The sequence below is a fragment of the Halichoerus grypus genome, chromosome 1 (genome assembly GCF_964656455.1).
Source record: "Halichoerus grypus chromosome 1, mHalGry1.hap1.1, whole genome shotgun sequence".
NCBI lineage: Eukaryota > Metazoa > Chordata > Mammalia > Carnivora > Phocidae > Halichoerus > Halichoerus grypus.
In genome coordinates, this window is record NC_135712.1 from 195855857 (window position 1) to 195872538 (window position 16682).

At 59.4% G+C, this 16682-nt stretch overlaps 1 protein-coding gene across 11 annotated transcripts; it reads left to right on the forward strand.

Moving 5' to 3' along the window:
• Positions 1 to 1265: 1265 nt before the first annotated feature.
• ITIH4 (inter-alpha-trypsin inhibitor heavy chain 4) lies at positions 1266 to 16548 on the forward strand. Of its 11 annotated transcripts, none has more exons than XM_078077148.1 (24): positions 1266 to 1436; positions 2512 to 2672; positions 4602 to 4676; positions 5051 to 5155; positions 5293 to 5455; positions 5605 to 5715; positions 6174 to 6299; positions 6951 to 7067; positions 7323 to 7491; positions 7568 to 7693; positions 7890 to 8071; positions 8152 to 8337; positions 9946 to 10085; positions 10343 to 10497; positions 10795 to 10821; positions 11010 to 11063; positions 11520 to 11639; positions 12161 to 12307; positions 12432 to 12458; positions 12531 to 12668; positions 13730 to 13904; positions 15528 to 15682; positions 15798 to 15894; positions 16329 to 16548. In XM_078077148.1, exons 1-24 carry the CDS (start codon positions 1281 to 1283, stop codon positions 16396 to 16398), a joined length of 2982 nt encoding a protein of 993 aa, XP_077933274.1. In that variant the 5' UTR covers positions 1266 to 1280; the 3' UTR covers positions 16399 to 16548. The 11 variants fall into 11 exon arrangements, with proteins under 11 accessions (XP_077933274.1, XP_077933284.1, XP_077933267.1 ...); XM_078077158.1 differs by having other exon boundaries at positions 12540 to 12668; XM_078077141.1 differs by having other exon boundaries at positions 12432 to 12668.
• The last annotated feature ends 134 nt before the right edge of the window (positions 16549 to 16682 follow it).

Below are 16682 nucleotides of genomic sequence, written 5' to 3' on the forward strand. Positions count from 1 at the left end.
TTATTCAGAGCCAAAGGGCAAGCAGTATAGACGTGCAGAGAGATGCTTCTGGCTGCAGGTGTGCTAAGGAAGGGGGACACTTACTCGCAGCCAGACACAGCACCCGGGTCTCTGCTGCCCTTTCGCCCGAGCCGGATGCTGCTGGCCTTGATGGAGGAGACCCCGGCGGCCAGTCACTGCCTCAGAACCTTGTGTGGGCCCCCAACATGGCTGCTCCCCACGCCCCCCACCCCCACCCCCACCAGTGTCACCAAGCCAGCCTCGACCCAGGGTTTGGCACCTGGCCACACTGCTGAAGCAACTCGACCTTACCCATGGCCAGACCCAGGAGCTGGGACTGCCAGGGACACAGGCACCAGCTTCGTCCAGATCCCTCAATATTTATTCACTTCGTTGCTGTTTGTTACAAAGGCATTTCAAGTTTATTAAAGGATAATTGAGAAAAGTTACCGGTAATCCTAGCCCACCCCTACCGGTGCCCTCCCTCCGGTCCGGCTCGGGACCGTGGCACCCCCCCGGTGCGCTGCCGCCTCCACATTCTCACGCTAGCCGTGACTCACGGGCTCCCTCGGCATGACTGACCCCGTGGGCCGCCGAGTGCACACACCACCACGCTGTTCCATGCCTTCCTCTCAATAAATGCCCTGGAGGGAGACCTCTGGGCCTCGAGGTGCGGGCATCTTTATGGCTCTTGGTTGGTATTGCCGAAGTGCGGGTCTCATTCTGGGGGCCCTGCGGGAGTTGAACCAAGAGCCCTAGCTAGATTAATGGGGCCCGACAGCAGCCTGGGACCCAAACGCAGAGAAGAGGACTCCTGGGCCCAGTCTCTCTCACCCCAGAAACAAGGGGTCTCCGTCCTGCCCCGACCCCAGCAGATCTTGCCCCAGTCAGACACCCCAATGGCTGCTCAGTACCTTTGGGTCCCCGCTGCCCCCTCCCGGAAGCCACTCCCTAGCCCCCTTGGTCTGGGCCATCCCTGTTTCTCCCAGGCTGGGCTTAGGGAGAGCAGGCTGGTTCCCTGTTGCGTCTCCCAGACCTAGGGAGCCCACTGGTGGAAGGGCTGGTGCGAGGGGTTGGTAGTGGCCTGGGATGATTCTGGACTTTTCAGAGGGAGAGCCATGCCCACTTCCCACCTGAGCCCGCTTCTCCTCACTACGTGTCCCTAGCCCCAGCCAAGGTCCACGGGACAGTCACAGTTTGCTTAGCTGAGGCTACTGCAGTTTTTGGCTTGGAGATCCCAACTTCCCAGAAGCCGCCCCCAGAGGGGCGGGGCCGCGAGCATGTTACTAATTCATTCCCCACCTCCTCCCAAGTTCGGAAGCAACCCGCCAGGCACTGGAGCCCAAATGCAGCCTTCGGCCCCCGGCCGCCCCTGGGGCCTCGCGCCGGTGCTGTTCTTGCTGCTGGCTGCCCTCCACACAGCGGCCGCCCAGAAGGTAACGGGCAGCCGCGGGTGCCCGAGCGGGGGTGGCGTGAGCCGACGAGCAAGGAGAGCCTGTGTGTGTGCAAGCCCGTGCGGCCGGGCGAGCGTGGACCAGCGCGTGCGCGAAGACGGGCTGCCGCCGGCCGCCAGACACTAGCCTGGGCGCTCTCTGGATGCTCTCCCATTTCACAGCAGGGAGACCCCGCTCCCGCTTTGCGGGGAGGCGATGCGGCCCAGCGAGCCGCCGCCGGGCGCCGGCAGGGGGTGGGCTGGGCGAGAATGGGCTCCAGGAGCCCGCCTCTCCCTCTCCCTGGCTGAGTGGCCGCGCAGGAGTTATTTACGCTCTCGGTGTCTGTTTCCTCATCTGTAAAACGGCAAAAAGAAAAGCTATTCAGAGCTTTGTCATGAAGATCAAACCTGTAAAGATCTAGAAAGAACTTCATCCAATGTCTGCCACCGAGCAGACACTCCACAAGCCACCCGGCCTCGGTGCTAAGCCGCGCGTGCGCCTGAACATGCCGTGTGCAGAGAGCAGGTGTGCAAGGCTGCAGGCGTGCACACGTCCTTCCTGGGGAACCGCAGACCTGGAGGAGAAGAGCGTGTACCTGGGGAGGGTCCAGGGCCGCAGGGGCAAGGGGGGCAAAGAGGAAGGCTCCCAGTAATTAGACTGGGCCCCCCGTCTCCTCCACGTTCTCCCAGCTCCTGTAAGCACCTGGTGGGAGACAGGCAAGAGCTGTTTTCCCAGTTTCCATGGAGGCCGAGGGCACCAGAAATCGCAGAACTTGTTCACTACCCTTTCACCGGGCAGAGCTAAGATCAAATGTGAAGCTGCCTGACCCCTCTAAGGCCCCCGGCCCGAGGAGAAAGTGACAGTCGCCTCCCGGACACACTGAAGGGTGGGGGACGAAGCACGCAGCTCCCTCTGCTGTGAGACCAGTGTTCACATGTGAAATGCCTCGTGGGGTTTGGCCGGGGGCTTGGTGGTTCAGTGGTGTCGGGGACCAAGGGCAGGGCCCCCTCTTAAAGAGTGCTGTCTCAAGCTGGGGTGGCATTCAAACAGTCCCACCCCTCCCCCTTCACTGGTCCAGAATGGCATCAACATCTACAGCCTCAGCGTGGACTCCAAGGTCTCGTCCAGATTTGCCCACACCGTCGTCACCAGCAGGGTGGTCAACAGGGCCAGTGTTATGCAGGAGGCCACCTTCCAGGTGGAGCTGCCCAAGAGAGCCTTCATCACCAACTTCTCCATGTAGGTGCCTTCCTGCCCTCTTCCCCGTCGCCCTCCTGCAACCCAGCACCATGACACCATCTTCCCTGGTGACACCCTGTCGGGAAGAGCGACCCTCTTCCTGATGTGAGGTGAGCCAGGATGGATGCCTTAGGCGTGTGTGCTCTGCCTGCAGGCAATACAAGGGACCAGAGGCTTTACCCATGAACTTCATGCGTTCTCAGAGATGTTCCATCCCTCCATCCTCCACCCATCCAGCCCTCCTGCCATCCGTCCCTCCCTCCCTCCCTCCCTCCCTTCATCCTTACCTCCATCTCTCCATCCCTTCCTCCCTCTATCCATCCCTCCACCCACCCTTCCATTTATCCCTCCCGCCAGCCACCATCCACCAACCTGCCCGGTTGACAGATGGAGAACCACAGCATCTTGGTGTCTTTGCCTCTGAAGAGTAGAGTTGGGGCATTCTGAGGCCAGGCCCAGGCAGGAGGGAGTCACAAAAGGCAGAGTCCAGCTCAGAATACAGATGACTTCCTAACTCCTGGGCTGCCCCACAATGGAGCAATGCCTCGAGGAGGGCGATCTCTTTGTCTCAGGAAGTTCTAAGCCAGCTCGTCCCCTCCCTCCCACCTGGGACACAGCAGAGGGCCTTTCTGCTCTGGGCCCAAGGCCGCATGGGGAGGCCCCTGGGATTTCTGTGGACTCTGTGGCTCAGGGCTGCTCCTCACCTTGTCCTCTACTGTCCTCCCCCACCCTTCCCGACTCTTTTGCAATGTTTGCTAAATGCCTGAGAACCCTCCCCGTCTGTCCCTGGCCCCACGAGAGAGGCAGTGATTGAGGGCAGGCCAGAGAGACGCTGATCCCAGCAACTGAGGGAGGGCGATGGATGGGGCCCAGAGCAAGCTTCTCTCGGCCGGGGTCCCCAAACTACCCTGAGACCTCTGAAATAACTGCGGTGGGGCCTGGGTCCCTGCGGTCGGCTTCTTCCTCGCTCCCTGCCACCCCCGTCAGCAGCCCCCTGCTTCTCCTAATCCTGGAGCCAGGCCTGTGTTGCCCGACTTGCAGTCTGAGCGCTGCAGGGTACCCCCAGCCTCCGACGGGGGGCCAAGACCAGCAGGCGGCCAGCTTCCAGACGCATGGCATGTGCTGAGAGCCCAGGGCCTGCACCCCTCTCTGGGTCCAGCTGGTGTTGCTGCAGGAGATGGGAAAGCAGGGGGCAGGGGGCCCTGCGCTCTGGCCTGGCGGGGAGTCCCAGCTGGGGCATCTGGGAGGAGGAGCCCTATGGCCCACTCAGCAGCAGCATCCCTCGCCCAGAGTTACTTGTGACCCGGAAGGTCAGGAAGGTGCGGAGGTGGGACACTGGGTCCTAATGCCCTAGCTACACCCGCCCTGCCCACCCCTGCCCACTGTCACCCTTTCAGCCCACCCAGGTGGACCGGGCGTAGGTTCGCTGACACGTCCCTGCTCGCCTCACAAGGAGGGTCGGCAGCAGTTCTTCTCCTTCCAGAGGAAAAGCCCCGGCAGTTCCTTCTAGTCCCAGAGAAGAGCCGTTAGGATCGTGTGCACAGCCCTGGGGGCCCCGTGCACCAGTTGTCCCAAACCTACTTCCGCAGAGGCCCGTGTGCCGGCGGGAAGAGGGGCCAGCTGCAGGGAGAGGGGTCAGAGCCTCCCAGACCCGCGTTTCCCACTGGCCTGGGAGCCCGGCACCCCGCTCCTCCTCTGGCTGCCCGCACAGCTGCACACAAGCTGGGCACAAGTGCGCCCCGGGAAGCGCCCGCTGGTGACTGACCAGTTCCGCTGGGGGCAGGCTGTGAGGCAGACCGGGCAAGCCGGAATGTAGGGGGGCCAGGCTGCAAGGGTGGAGGCCACGCTCTACCTCAGCCCTGCCTCCCCCGCAACCTGCCTCCCCGGGCTGTTCAGTAAATGTATGTTTACCAACACCGCGTGCTGCAGCGTAGACAGAAGCCTAGCATGGCTCGCAGAGGCCCGCCACCCTCATCCGGGGCCCTGCACAGAGTCTTGTATACAGTAAGTACATAATAAGTGAGTAGGCTGGGCGCCTGGGTGGCTCAGTCGGTTAAGCGTCTGCCTTCAGCTCAGGTCATGATCCCGGGGTCCTGGGATCGAGCCCCGCATCGGGCTCCCTGCTCAGCGAGGAGCCCGCTTCTCCCTCTGTCTGCCGTTCCCCCTGCTTGTGCTCTCGTTCTCTCTCTGACAATTGAATAAATAAAATCTTTAAAAAATAAGAAGAAGAAAGAAAGAAAGAAATGGGTGGGCTCAGGCAAAGACAGGAGTCGAGCTGTTAAGAGGCACACCAGGTCCAGGGAGCCTCCCTGGAGGAGGTGGGATTGGAGTGAGCAGCTCCTATCAAGCCCTCCACAACGCCTGCCACCCTGCCCCAGGGTCATCGGAGGTGTGACCTACCCAGGGAACATCAAGGAGAAGGCTGCAGCCCAGGAACAGTACAGCGCGGCTGTGGCCAGGGGCGAGAGCGCTGGTCTCGTCAAGTGAGCCGAAGCGGGTGGTGGGAGGGACCCCGGCGGGGGGGGGAGGCTGCCCCTTCAGCCCTGCAGACCCCCTCCAGCCTCCGGTGGCCATACCCTGCCTGGCCTGGAGGGGCAGACCTGCTGCTCTCCTCCCCCAGGGCCAGCGGAAGGAAGACGGAGCAGTTCCAGGTGTCGGTCAGTGTGGCCCCCGCTGCCAAGGTCACCTTCGAGCTGGTGTATGAGGAGCTGCTCAAGCGGTGTCTGGGAGCATATGAGCTGCTGCTGAAAGTCCAGCCCCAGCAGCTGGTCAAGCACCTGCAGGTACCAGCACTGCCTGCTCCCCGGTCCGGGGGGGGGTTTGCTCCAGGAAGACACCTGCTCCGCTGAGGGCAGCCCCTCCTTCCCCCTCTGCCTCCTGTGAGGCCCAGCCCCAACTCTGGCTGACCCAGTGACCCACTGCTTGCCTCCAGATGGACATTCACATCTTCGAGCCTCAGGGCATCAGCTTTCTGGAGACAGAGAGCACCTTCATGACCAACGAACTGGCAGACGCCCTCACTGTCTCGCAGAACAAGACCAAGGTGGGCCTGCCTCGGTCGGCGGGCAAGGGTCCCCGGGGGCCTGTTGTCAGGCCAGCCGTATGAGTCTGTCCAGAGAGCGGGACAAATGGGCAGACTCTCTGAGCTGGAGGGACTTCGGAGGTCTGTGTCCATGCTGCCACTTGGCTGAGGTGAAGGACAGGGCCTAGAGAAGGCTGCTGGGTGCTGGTTTGGAGCCTGAGATGGGGAGAAGGCCATGGGGAGGAGCCGGAGTGAGGGACCCACGGCGGGGAGGGGTCACCAGCAGGATCCTGTGCAAACTGAGCCCAGCCTCTGCTCACACAGCTCCCACTCCCCTGTATGGAGGCAGTCCCTCCAACAGCTTGGCCTCAGAGAACATTCCCTGGACTGTGGCCCAAGGCCGCATCCTGGAATTCTTGCTTCAGAGGGGGTGGGGGTGACCACGGGGCTCCTCCCAACTCCAGCCCGTCCTTCCCCAGGCTCACATCCAATTCAAGCCCACGCTCTCCCAGCAAATGTCACCAGGGCAGCAGGACACAGTCCTGGATGGCAACTTCATCGTCCGCTACGATGTGCACCGGACCATCTCCGGGGGCTCCATTCAGGTGTGTGGGCTCTAAGGCAAGAGTAGGGCAACCAGAAAAGGGCCTGAGCTTGTATGTTCTAGAATGAAATGCAAAATAACTGCCCCTACTTATCAGGGTGAACCAGTGGCAGCACAGGCCGAAAACAAGTAATTTTGTTATGTTGTCCCTGAAACAATTTTCTCTTGGAGGCACGGAAGTTTCACCTCTGCTGAAGAGATGCCCTGCAGGATTTCCCTTATTGCCTTGGCTGCCAGGAGGCTCACAGTTCAGTTTTATGCTCAGTGGCAGTAGCTTCTTTCACACAAGTTTCTGGCATCATTGTGCTTTCCCTTTTCACCTTTGATGGACCTTGTTTTTAAAGTCTTTAGTCTTTTGATGGATTTTAGGCTTAGAATGTCTAAACTTTTTGTGATAAGTTGCCTCAAATACTAAAACAAATAGGAGATAAAGTGGGGGTAGAGTTCTAGTGGACCATGTGTGAGCAGGGAAGGCAAGAGAGGGGCTGGACTGAGCCGTGGAAGATGGTGAAGATTTGGGAGGTCAGCAGTGGGACAGAGACAGAGGGGGCTGTGTGAAGAGAGGAACCCAAGGATTAGGGTGAGAAGGCTGGTCGGGGGCAGGGCAGGGCTGCAGCTCTTATTACCTGGGTTTGTTTCATTCTGATCACAGATCGAGAGTGGCTACTTTGTGCACTACTTTGCCCCCGAAGGCCTGCCCACCATACCCAAGAATGTGATCTTCGTCATTGACAAAAGCGGCTCCATGAGCGGCAGGAAGATAGAGCAGGTGGGTCCCTCTGGCTAAGGGCACAGCCCTGGAAACTCACACATGCCTCATGCCATTGGGTCTGGTCCAGGAAGCATTCTCCCTCCTCCATCTTCCTGGGTAGGGGGCACCCAGGGGTTGAGATTGGCCAGAGTGTGGGCATCGCCTGCCCCAAGAGCAGTGACCGTGGGAGCCCTCGGATGCCAGCCCAAGTACACGTGAGCCCCAGGGAGGCCCACTCAGACACCCTCCTGACTCTCCCACCCTCCTGCCCAGACCCAGGAAGCCTTAATCAAGATCCTGGATGACCTCAGCCCCAACGACCAGTTCAATCTTGTCAGCTTCAGCGGGGAGGCGGCCCAGTGGAAGCCCTTGCTGGTGCCGGCCTCGGCCGAGAACGTGAACCAGGCCAGGAGCTATGCTGCCAGCATCCAGACCCAAGGAGGTGAGCGCCTCTGGGGCCCCGCAGTGTGGCGGCTTCCGGGCTGGAAGCTACCACCCTGAGAGTACGTGCCCCCCAGGGACCAACATCAACGACGCGGTGCTGCTGGCCGCGCGGCTGCTGGACAGCGCCAACCAGAAGGAGCTGCTGCCGGAGGGGAGCGCCTCCCTCATCATCCTGCTCACCGACGGCGACCCCACCATGGGTGAGGGCACCGCCAGCCACTCCGGGACACGCTGCCCCGCGGGGGGTGGGGGTGCAGCTGGGGTTCTCCCTGGCTTGCCGTGGGACCCGAGGCTGGGATGGGGGGCGTATCTGAGGCCCCTCTGGCTCTGAGATTCCAGAAGTATCTGAACAAATCACTGTTTCTTCACTCCCCCTTCCCACACCGCTGGGTCCAGGGGAGACCAACCCTGCAAGGATCCAGAAGAACGTGAAGGAAGCTATAGATGGCCAGTACAGCCTCTTCTGCCTGGGCTTTGGCTTCGACGTCAGCCTTGCCTTCCTAGAGAAGCTGGCGCTAGATAACGGCGGCCTGACTCGGCGCATCTATGAGGACTCGGACTCCACCCTGCAGCTGCAGGTGACCGAGGCCCCGGGGGGGCCGCCTGGGTGAGGCGGGCGGAGCCCGGCCCTGCACTCGTGACACCCCCCACCTTGCAGGACTTCTACCAGGAAGTGGCCAACCCACTGCTGACAGTGGTGACCTTTGAGTACCCCAGCAACGCGGTGGAGGAGGTCTCACGGGACAACTTCCGGCTGCTCTTCAAAGGCTCCGAGATCGTCGTGGCCGGGAAGCTCCGGGACCAGAGCCCCGAAGTGCTCTCAGCCAAAGTCAGGGGGCAGCTGGTGAGTGTGGCCAGCCCCTCTGCAGGGGAGGGGCAGCTGGGGCAGGCAGTCAGAGGGGCTGGGTTCAAACGCCAGCCTGGCAGGGCTCCAGCGACTGACCTTGCACAAGTCACACGGTGCCCTCTGCCACTTAGAGATGACACTTAGCAGTCCGTCGGTGCTGCTGCTGGTCCTGAGAGCACCAGGTACTTGGCATGCCCTCCTGGCCTCACACCAGCCCTCGGAGGCTGCGGTCGGCCAGGGGGGACTGCTCCCATTTCGCAGATGAGCAGGCTGAGGTCCAGGCAGAGCAGGCAACTTGCCTCGGGCCCCAAAGCAGCCAGGTCAAGAGCCCGGCTCCCCTCGTGGTGCCCGTCTCTGCCTCTGTGCCTCGAGAGGCCCTCTCATTCCACGGAGAGTAACAGCACCTGCTCTGCTCTAGGTCCTTCTCTAGCCCTGAGGATACTGTCCTCTCGGGAGAGACGGTGCGGGTAAATCCTCACACAACCAGGGAGCTGCAGGCTGGGTTCAAACCTGGGTTCAAACCCACTCTGCCACCTCGCAGAGGTGAGGCCTGAGGCAGATCACGTAACCTTCCTGTGCCTCAGTTTCCTCCTGTGTAAAAATCAGAATAGGTCACCCTACCCATCTTGTAAGGCTGCTGTGGGGATCAATGTCTGGCCCCAGTATAACCACTCCATTCACGTTAGCTGCTAATAGTAACCTGAAGGCCAGGGGTTCCCAAAGTGCAGAACTCGGGGTGGCTCCAGGTAGTTCACAAACATGTCTTTGTTTCAGTAGTTGTGTATTTATTTTAATGTGTCTCCCGGAAAATAGAACTTGAACACCAGACCTAAGACTTTCGTAGATATAATTGCTTGGGACAAGGCTAAATAAATAGTATTCATCTATTTAAAGTTCCTTTAAGGAAAACCATCAAACAGATCGCTGTGTGTGTGGACAGGGCAAAATTCACGCAGGTGGCCTGCATGGGGCAGTTTTGGGAAACCAGGCTGCGGGCGAGAGAAAGAGGAGTGGTTCCAGCAGGGGTAGTGGGATCTGATCCACGATAAGGTCTTCGGCTGCTGTGTGGAGCAGGGGTGAGAGAGGGCAGGGTTCCTCTGTCCCCAGACCCCACTTCCCAGACTGCGGGCAAGGCAGCCTGAGACCAGAAGGCCCCGCCCTGGGGAAGGAAGCAGCAGTCCACCCAGAGCTTGGCACCCGCCTTACTGCCACCATCCCGCCGCGCCCAGCCCCAGCAGAGGGCACCAGCTTGGGCAGGGGACTGCTGGTTGGGGCGGATGGGGCCCCAAGCCCTATCAGGGCCATGACACCTGAGTTCTCTTCTCAACTCTGCCACTGACTTCTGGAGAAGGCTCTTCCCTCTTTGTCCCCAGAGTCTCCATATTTGGGGTGAGTGTGGAATGTCCCTGGGGCCCCTTTCTGCCCCTACACTGCACTTGCCCTTCCTTCCTGCTGCTGTTTCTACCCTGGCCGGGGGTTCGGATCCCATTCTCATTTCCCTGTCTCTGGAAGGGTCGGTCTGACCTGAGTTCCGGCTCTGTGCCTGCCATGCTGGCCTTGGAGGGGCCCTCACTGCCCCTGCCCGGGCTGGGCCCCTCTTTCCAGCGCATGCAGAACATCACCTTCCAAACGGAGTCCAGCGTGGCGGAGCAGGAGAACGAGTTCCAGAACCCCAAGTACATCTTCCACAGCTTTATGGAGAGACTCTGGGCATACTTGACCATCCAGCAACTGCTGGAGCAAATGTGGGTGGCCCACACCCTCGAGGGCCTGCTGGGACAGCCACACACAGCCCAAGCACCTTCCCAAGCTTTCCCCGGTGGGGGGGGCAGGTGGAGCTGGCCCGGGGTATCTCCCGGGCATAGAGAGAGGGGCTGGTGGCATCGTGGGTGAGCTCCAGACTCTCCCAGTGGGAACCTCCCAGAAGGGTCTGGAAGGGAGGGAGAATCTGACTAAGCATCTGGGGAAGACCTGCTGAGCCTCTGATATCCCCCACCTGCAGGATTTCGGCATCCAATGCTGAGAAACAGGCCCTCGAGACCCGAGCTCTGAACTTGTCACTCCACTATAGCTTTGTCACTCCCCTCACGTCCATGGTGGTCACCAAACCTGAAGGCAAAGAATGGTCTGAAGTTGCTGAGAAGCCTGTGGAAACCAGTAGGTGTGAGAGTAGGACCCCAGCCTCCTCGGCAGCACAGTTTTGACCTAGCATCCTCCAGAGCCTTTCCCGTGTCCCCACCAAGTCCCCGACCCGGCCATCCCTAATTTCCCAGGATCCCCCGGACACTCATCCCATCCCATTGATGAGGAAGCTGAGGCCAGGTCTCCTGACCCCAGAGTTCACCGCACCTATCCAGTGCTGGGGTTGGGAAGCAAGTTTAAACAGAAGTACTTTGAACTTGTCGAAACCACTCTAACAGTGTATTTCCTTTTCTCTCTTTTTGTTTTATCCAGAAAACAAACACAAGAACTTCTACTTAGGTAAGGGCTTAATTCCTTCAAAGGCTGGGCCGGGGGGCAGTTGGCTGACACAGGGCCTAAGGCCCCAGCCCCACGAGGTTGCTGCTACTCAGACCCTGTCCTGGGCACTTAGGGACACAATCCCTGGTCAGCTGGGGACCCCAAAAAAGTATATCCCAGAAGCAAACCCAGGTCCCTCTGATTTCCAGGTGGTCCACTCTCTAGATTTCGTACCGCTGGAGACAGAAGGTCCAGAATAACAGGTGGCAAAGGAGGGAAGGGGAGGGGTGGGGGAGAGTGACAGGACCTTAACCCCAGACACAGACTAGGCTCTGCCCTGGTTGTTGCGGGAGTGACTTACCCGGCTCACCTGGCTGGTGGCAGGGCTGGGACTCAGGTCCAGTTATATCTGATTAGGAGGCATCTATACAGACTGTCCTCACTGAAAGGGGAGGCTGTAGAGGCCAAGGTAGTCTGAGTCGGGGCGGGGGCGGGGGCTCATATTCCAGGGACGGGGGGTGGGGGGCTCAAGAAGTGTCCATCGCTCCCACGCTGAACTTCTCCTGGCCATGGAGGGACAGGCTCCCAGAGTGATGAGTGTAGGGAGGGGAGCCATCTGCCCTCTCCACATCCCTCTCCTGACCTGGGTCCCAGGGCCCCGGCCATGGGGAGCCATGACACTGCTTGAGAGAAGGCTGCGTGTGTCAACTTTTCCAAAGCTGGACCTTCCGGGAAGACACCTAGTGACCTAGGGAGAGCCGGACCACAGGGACCCCTTAATCCTCCTCATCCTTACCCACTTATGGCTGGAAAATCACGGCTACCGGACATGTTGTTAGGTAAGCCACTTTCTGATCCTCTGAGGGTCTAATTTTCTCAAGATGATCATTAAACATGGCCCTAGAGTTAGCGAGGTAAAGCACAAAGCACAAACCAGGGAGAGTTGCGGTGGGGCATGACATGACATAATGTGTACTTTATTTTCACTGAATTGGATTGATTACACTCTGGAGGCTGGCTCAGGGTGGAACCTTCTAGAAAGGGATGTCTTCCTCCATTTCCAAAGCCAGCAGTGGACCCTTGAGCTGTTTCTGATCTCCAGGTCTGGACTCAGAAACAGCGCAGAGCCAGGCTAGACCCTGTGTCTTCTCCATTTTCCCTAATAGCACGCTCTCCTGTTTGAAAATCTCATTACAAAGGCACTCCTAAGTTGGGTGTAGGTGTGGCCGGGGTTGCGGGGCTGGGTGGGGGGCGGGTGGCACTGATGACAGCTGGAGGGCGTGCTGATTGCTCTCAGTCCTGACTGCCCTCTTCCTTTCTGTTTCTGGCCCTGCACCAACACCTGCTTTGGCGCCATAAGCCCCCTCCATTCTTGACCAAGTGTTTCTTGGCGTGGATTTAAGAGCCGAAGATGCCCCCCAGGCCAGAGTCCCTGCAGTAGCTTCTGACCCTATAACAAGGAGAATCTGGGAGAGGAAAGCCTCGGGGAGCTCTACAGACTTATCACGTGGGTTTCCCAGTGTTGAGGTCGAGAGGGAGCCCTAACCACACATCCATGTCTCTGTCTCTCAGCTCCCCCCATCCCGCTCCTTGGGAAGGGCCTCCTAAACCCAGACTTTTTCTTCTTTCAGAATCAGCCAAGACAGCCTCACCCCCAGGTCAGTTGCCAGCCTCCCTCAGGCCTGGTCCCCTCCTCGTCCTCGTCTCCCAGCCTGCTCTACCCACCCTAGGAACCTCAGCCGCTGTCCCAGCCGGCATCCAGGCGCCTGCTGTCATCCTGATGCTGCCCAGACAGAGCGTGGACCGCCTCTGTGTGGACATCAAGCACTCTCAGGGGCCGATGAAGCTACTCTCAGACCCTGACCAAGGTGAGAGGTGCGCATCCAGTCATCCACCCAGAGAGACCCAGACACCGCTGACTCCCGACTTACTACCCCAGAGACAACGACGAGACACCCGTCCATGGAGACACACCTTGCCCCACGCAGGCCCGTCCCAGATCATGGCATGGCCACGTCCATGAGCACCACATACACAGGTCGGGGTGGCCTGGGCGCTCCAGGGTGACCAGACGTGGACCTGCCCCAGGCACTGCCATACTTGGGCGGCGGGGAGACAGATTTGGGCACAGATAAGCTCAGTGGCCTGTAGTCAGTGCCCAGAGTGACATGGAAGCAAACCCAGAGGAGGAGACAAGAGCTGTCCGGGGAGCAGGGGTGCTGCACAGGGTCATATAGGAGTGACTGGGCCTTGGCAGACCAGGAGGGGTCCACTGGGCAGCGGAGGGGCAGGCAGAAGCAGAGCGCTGGAAGGTGCTGGTGGGACTGTGGAGGGTGTGGAGGCGGTGAGTGGTGGGAGGAGGTAGGTGTGTGCTGGCCAGGCCTGCACCCCCAGCCCCCAGAACGGTCTTACTGGCTGAACTGAGTGTCGGGTCAGATGCAAGGAGGCACAGCACTCAGGGACGCTCACGCTCGTCTGCAGAGCCGGCCAGAGTCAATGAGAATGCACGGCTCCCTCGTTCCTCCCAGGTCCACGCAGTCTGCCACTCATCCCGCCAGGCCTGTGGTCTGTTTGCTCACAGAGGAGGGGGGGCACCACCCCTCTTCCATCTTGCCCTTGGCCATGGCACCTCATCGGGCCAGGCACATCACAGGGGCTTTATGAACGTTTGTCGATTTCTGACACGATCTCCCTTCTCAGGGGGCTCGTCTGAAGGTGGCCATCACTGAGGATTCGGGGGTCCTTCCACAGCCATCTGAAACCAGGGGATGAGGGGAGAGACCGTGGGAAACAGCCCCCAGTGTGAGGGAGTGTTTGGGAAAGGGAGCGGGGAGGTCAGCTGGTGAGAAGGGGTCTGGGTGGACCTCCCGCTCAGGCCAGCGCCCAGCTGGGGCCACGGTCTTGACCTCTCTGCCCCTGACCCTCTCAGGGGTTGAGGTGACCGCCCAGTACGAGACAGAGAAGGCCCGGTTCTCGTGGATCGAGGTGACCTTCAAGAACCCCCAGCTGCAGGTCCGTGCCATCCCTGAGCACGTGGTAGTGACCCGGAACCGAAGAAACTCTGCCTACAAGTGGAAGGAGACGCTGTTCTCGGTGATACCCGGGTATGCCCCTGCCTGGGTCCCGTTGGGTCCCCCCCCAGTCTGGGTACCTCTCTGGCCCCATCAGTTAGCTGGGGACAGTGCCGACAGGTGACCTGAGCCCACGGGCCTGAGGACGGGGTGGCTGGGCATGAGTCTTCTGCAGTGGGCTGCGCCCGCAGGAGGAGCAAAGACACAGAGAGCCCTGCACCACCACCCCCTGCTCTGGAGGGCACCGAGCAGTTAGGCTGGGGCTGGCTGCCCTCATACCTAACCCGGGTCACTGCCCCAGGTGGGGCACGGTGTGGTTTGGAACTAGCTCTGCTGCTAATCCTGTGTGACCCTGGGCAGGCTGCTCACCCTCTCTGAGCCTGTTTCCTCACTCATCATCAGAGATAATTCCCCGGCCCTGAGTCTCAGAGGGTGGGGCAGAAGATCCAGTAAGAGGATGTGGTCCAGGAGCACTTTGCCCATTAGACAATGCTGTGCCCACGGGGTGCCGTGGGGGGCAGCGTGGTCAGTGTGGCCAGGTAATGACAGCAATGAGCTGGAGAGCACTGGCTCCCGGGGCAGGTTAGGAATGTCATCCTTAGCATGCTCCCGGAGCTCTGACGGGGGCCGACAAGTCCACCCGGCATCAAACACTGGGCAGCTGGTGCGTAATGCAAGTGGACGGCATCCTCTTCTGGGTGAGGCTGCCCCACCACAGAGCCTTCCAGAGGCAGCTCTCCAGCTCTGGAGGTCACGGGGGCCTGGGAATGGGGCCGAGGACCCTGACCCTCTTTGAGCCGTGCCCTGCAACCCCCTGCCTGTACCGGGTACAGAGAGCCTTGCCCTCTGCCCTCTCCCTGCCCCACAGCAGAGACTGGGTTCCACTTGACAAATGAGCGCATGCCTAGAAAATCCAAGGGCTTCACCTGAAAACCACCCGATTTCATAAGAGAGCTTGAAGTTTCCGATTATCTGATAAATGCACAGAGAATGACAGGATTTCTATGCCTCGGACTTGCACGCTAGAGGGTAGAATAAAGAATTCCTATCTCCTGCAGTAAGAAAAAGTCTAAATACTTTCATGAGCTACGGCAGATACACATAAGGGAAAACAGACTATGTCTTGTATGATGACTGGAAGACAGCGTCAGTTTAGGGCAATTCCATTTAAATAACCTCAGAGTAACAGCAGGGTTCTATTCAACACGCTTAAAAGAGCCTCACATTCCTAAGAAAACAAAAAAGGTAAGAATTTCAAAGATTATCTTAAGTGAAAAAAAAAGGACAGGATAGAAGGGAAAGGGACTTGCTCTTCTAGACCTAAATAACACTAATCCTCAGAAGGAAGCGGCACTGGCCGTAACAACGAAAGGGACAGAGGAAATGTACCAAGACCGGCCGAAATCGTATCCAACTAATTCACGAGAACCCAAATCTAAGAGAACCAGGGAGTGAAAGGGGCCATTGTTTTATTTGATAAAGAAAGCAGCGGCTATATCTAAGTTACCGTCGGTCCCAGTTTACCATGAGGAGATGGAAGCCCAGAAGGGACTGAAGGGACTCAGCACCCGAGGCCACAGTAGGAATTCCCGGGGACAAGAGGGCAGCCCCGCCGGCTCCCAGCCCGACTGCTCAGGACCCTGGCTCTCCCCGCAGCGTCAAGCTGACCATGGACAAGGCGGGGCTCCTGCTGTTGAGCAGCCCGGACAGAGTGACCATCGGCCTGCTACCCTGGGACGGCCCCGGGGAGGGTCTCCGCCTCCTTCTGCGGGACACCCACCGCTTCTCCAGCCGCGTCGGCGGGACCCTCGGTAGGCGTCCTCACAAGCCCCCGCTGCAGTGAACAGGCAGTGGCCTTTCCCTCTGTGTGTCTCCCAGCCTCCCTCTCTGTCTTTATGCCTGGCTGACCCACCCTTTGTGTCCCAGGCCAGTTTTACCAGGACGTGCTCTGGGGGCCTCCGGCAACGGCAGATGACAGCAAGCGAATGCTGAGGGTTCAGGGCCTTGAGTACTCTGCCACCAGGTGACTCTGTGCAAGCAGGCCACTGAGCCCGGCCAAGGGCAGGGGCTGGGAGGCTGGGAGCTGGGCCCCTACCCCTCTCTCCTTGCCTGGCAAATAGAGACGGTCAGGGCAAAGGCTGATGCTTTAGATATGTGTGACCCAGGTCTTAGCGACCCCACAAAGGACAGTCAGCTCAGACCCACAGAAACCACCCCAGCCCAAAGATCACAAGGAGGAAACTCCTCCTGAAGTCTCAGAGCCCCGGACCCTGAGGACCACACACAGCTGGGTCCACTTGGGTGACGGGGCCTTGTCAGCCTGTGCTGGAGGAAGTTCTCAGGGCCCCGAGACTCTCTACCCTCCCCATTCCTAACCCCAGCCGTCTCCATCTCTTCCCACCACACCTGAGATTTGCGGACCACCTATTTTTCTGTCTGTCCGTCTTTCTATCCCAGGTTGCTCAAGCTGGATTACCAAGAGGGGTCTCCAGGAACAGAGATTTCCTGCTGGTCCGTGGAGCTGTAGTTATGAGGGAGGGGTGAAGCCCCCCCCCCATGCTGCACAAAGGTGTGCGGAGGACTGCCACCGTGTGACCAGAGGGCCGCCTGTGGGGCCTGGGCTGCGATGGGGAGGATATTTTGACTCATTTCATTAAAAACAGGTGCTGTAAGCCCAGGCAATGGGCATCTCTGCTTGCATCTGGCTAAATCCCACATTAGAATTAGAATCTTAGAATCTTCTTTTTTTTTTTTAATTTTATTTATTTATTTGACAGAGAGAGACACAGCGAGAGAGGGAACACAAGCAGG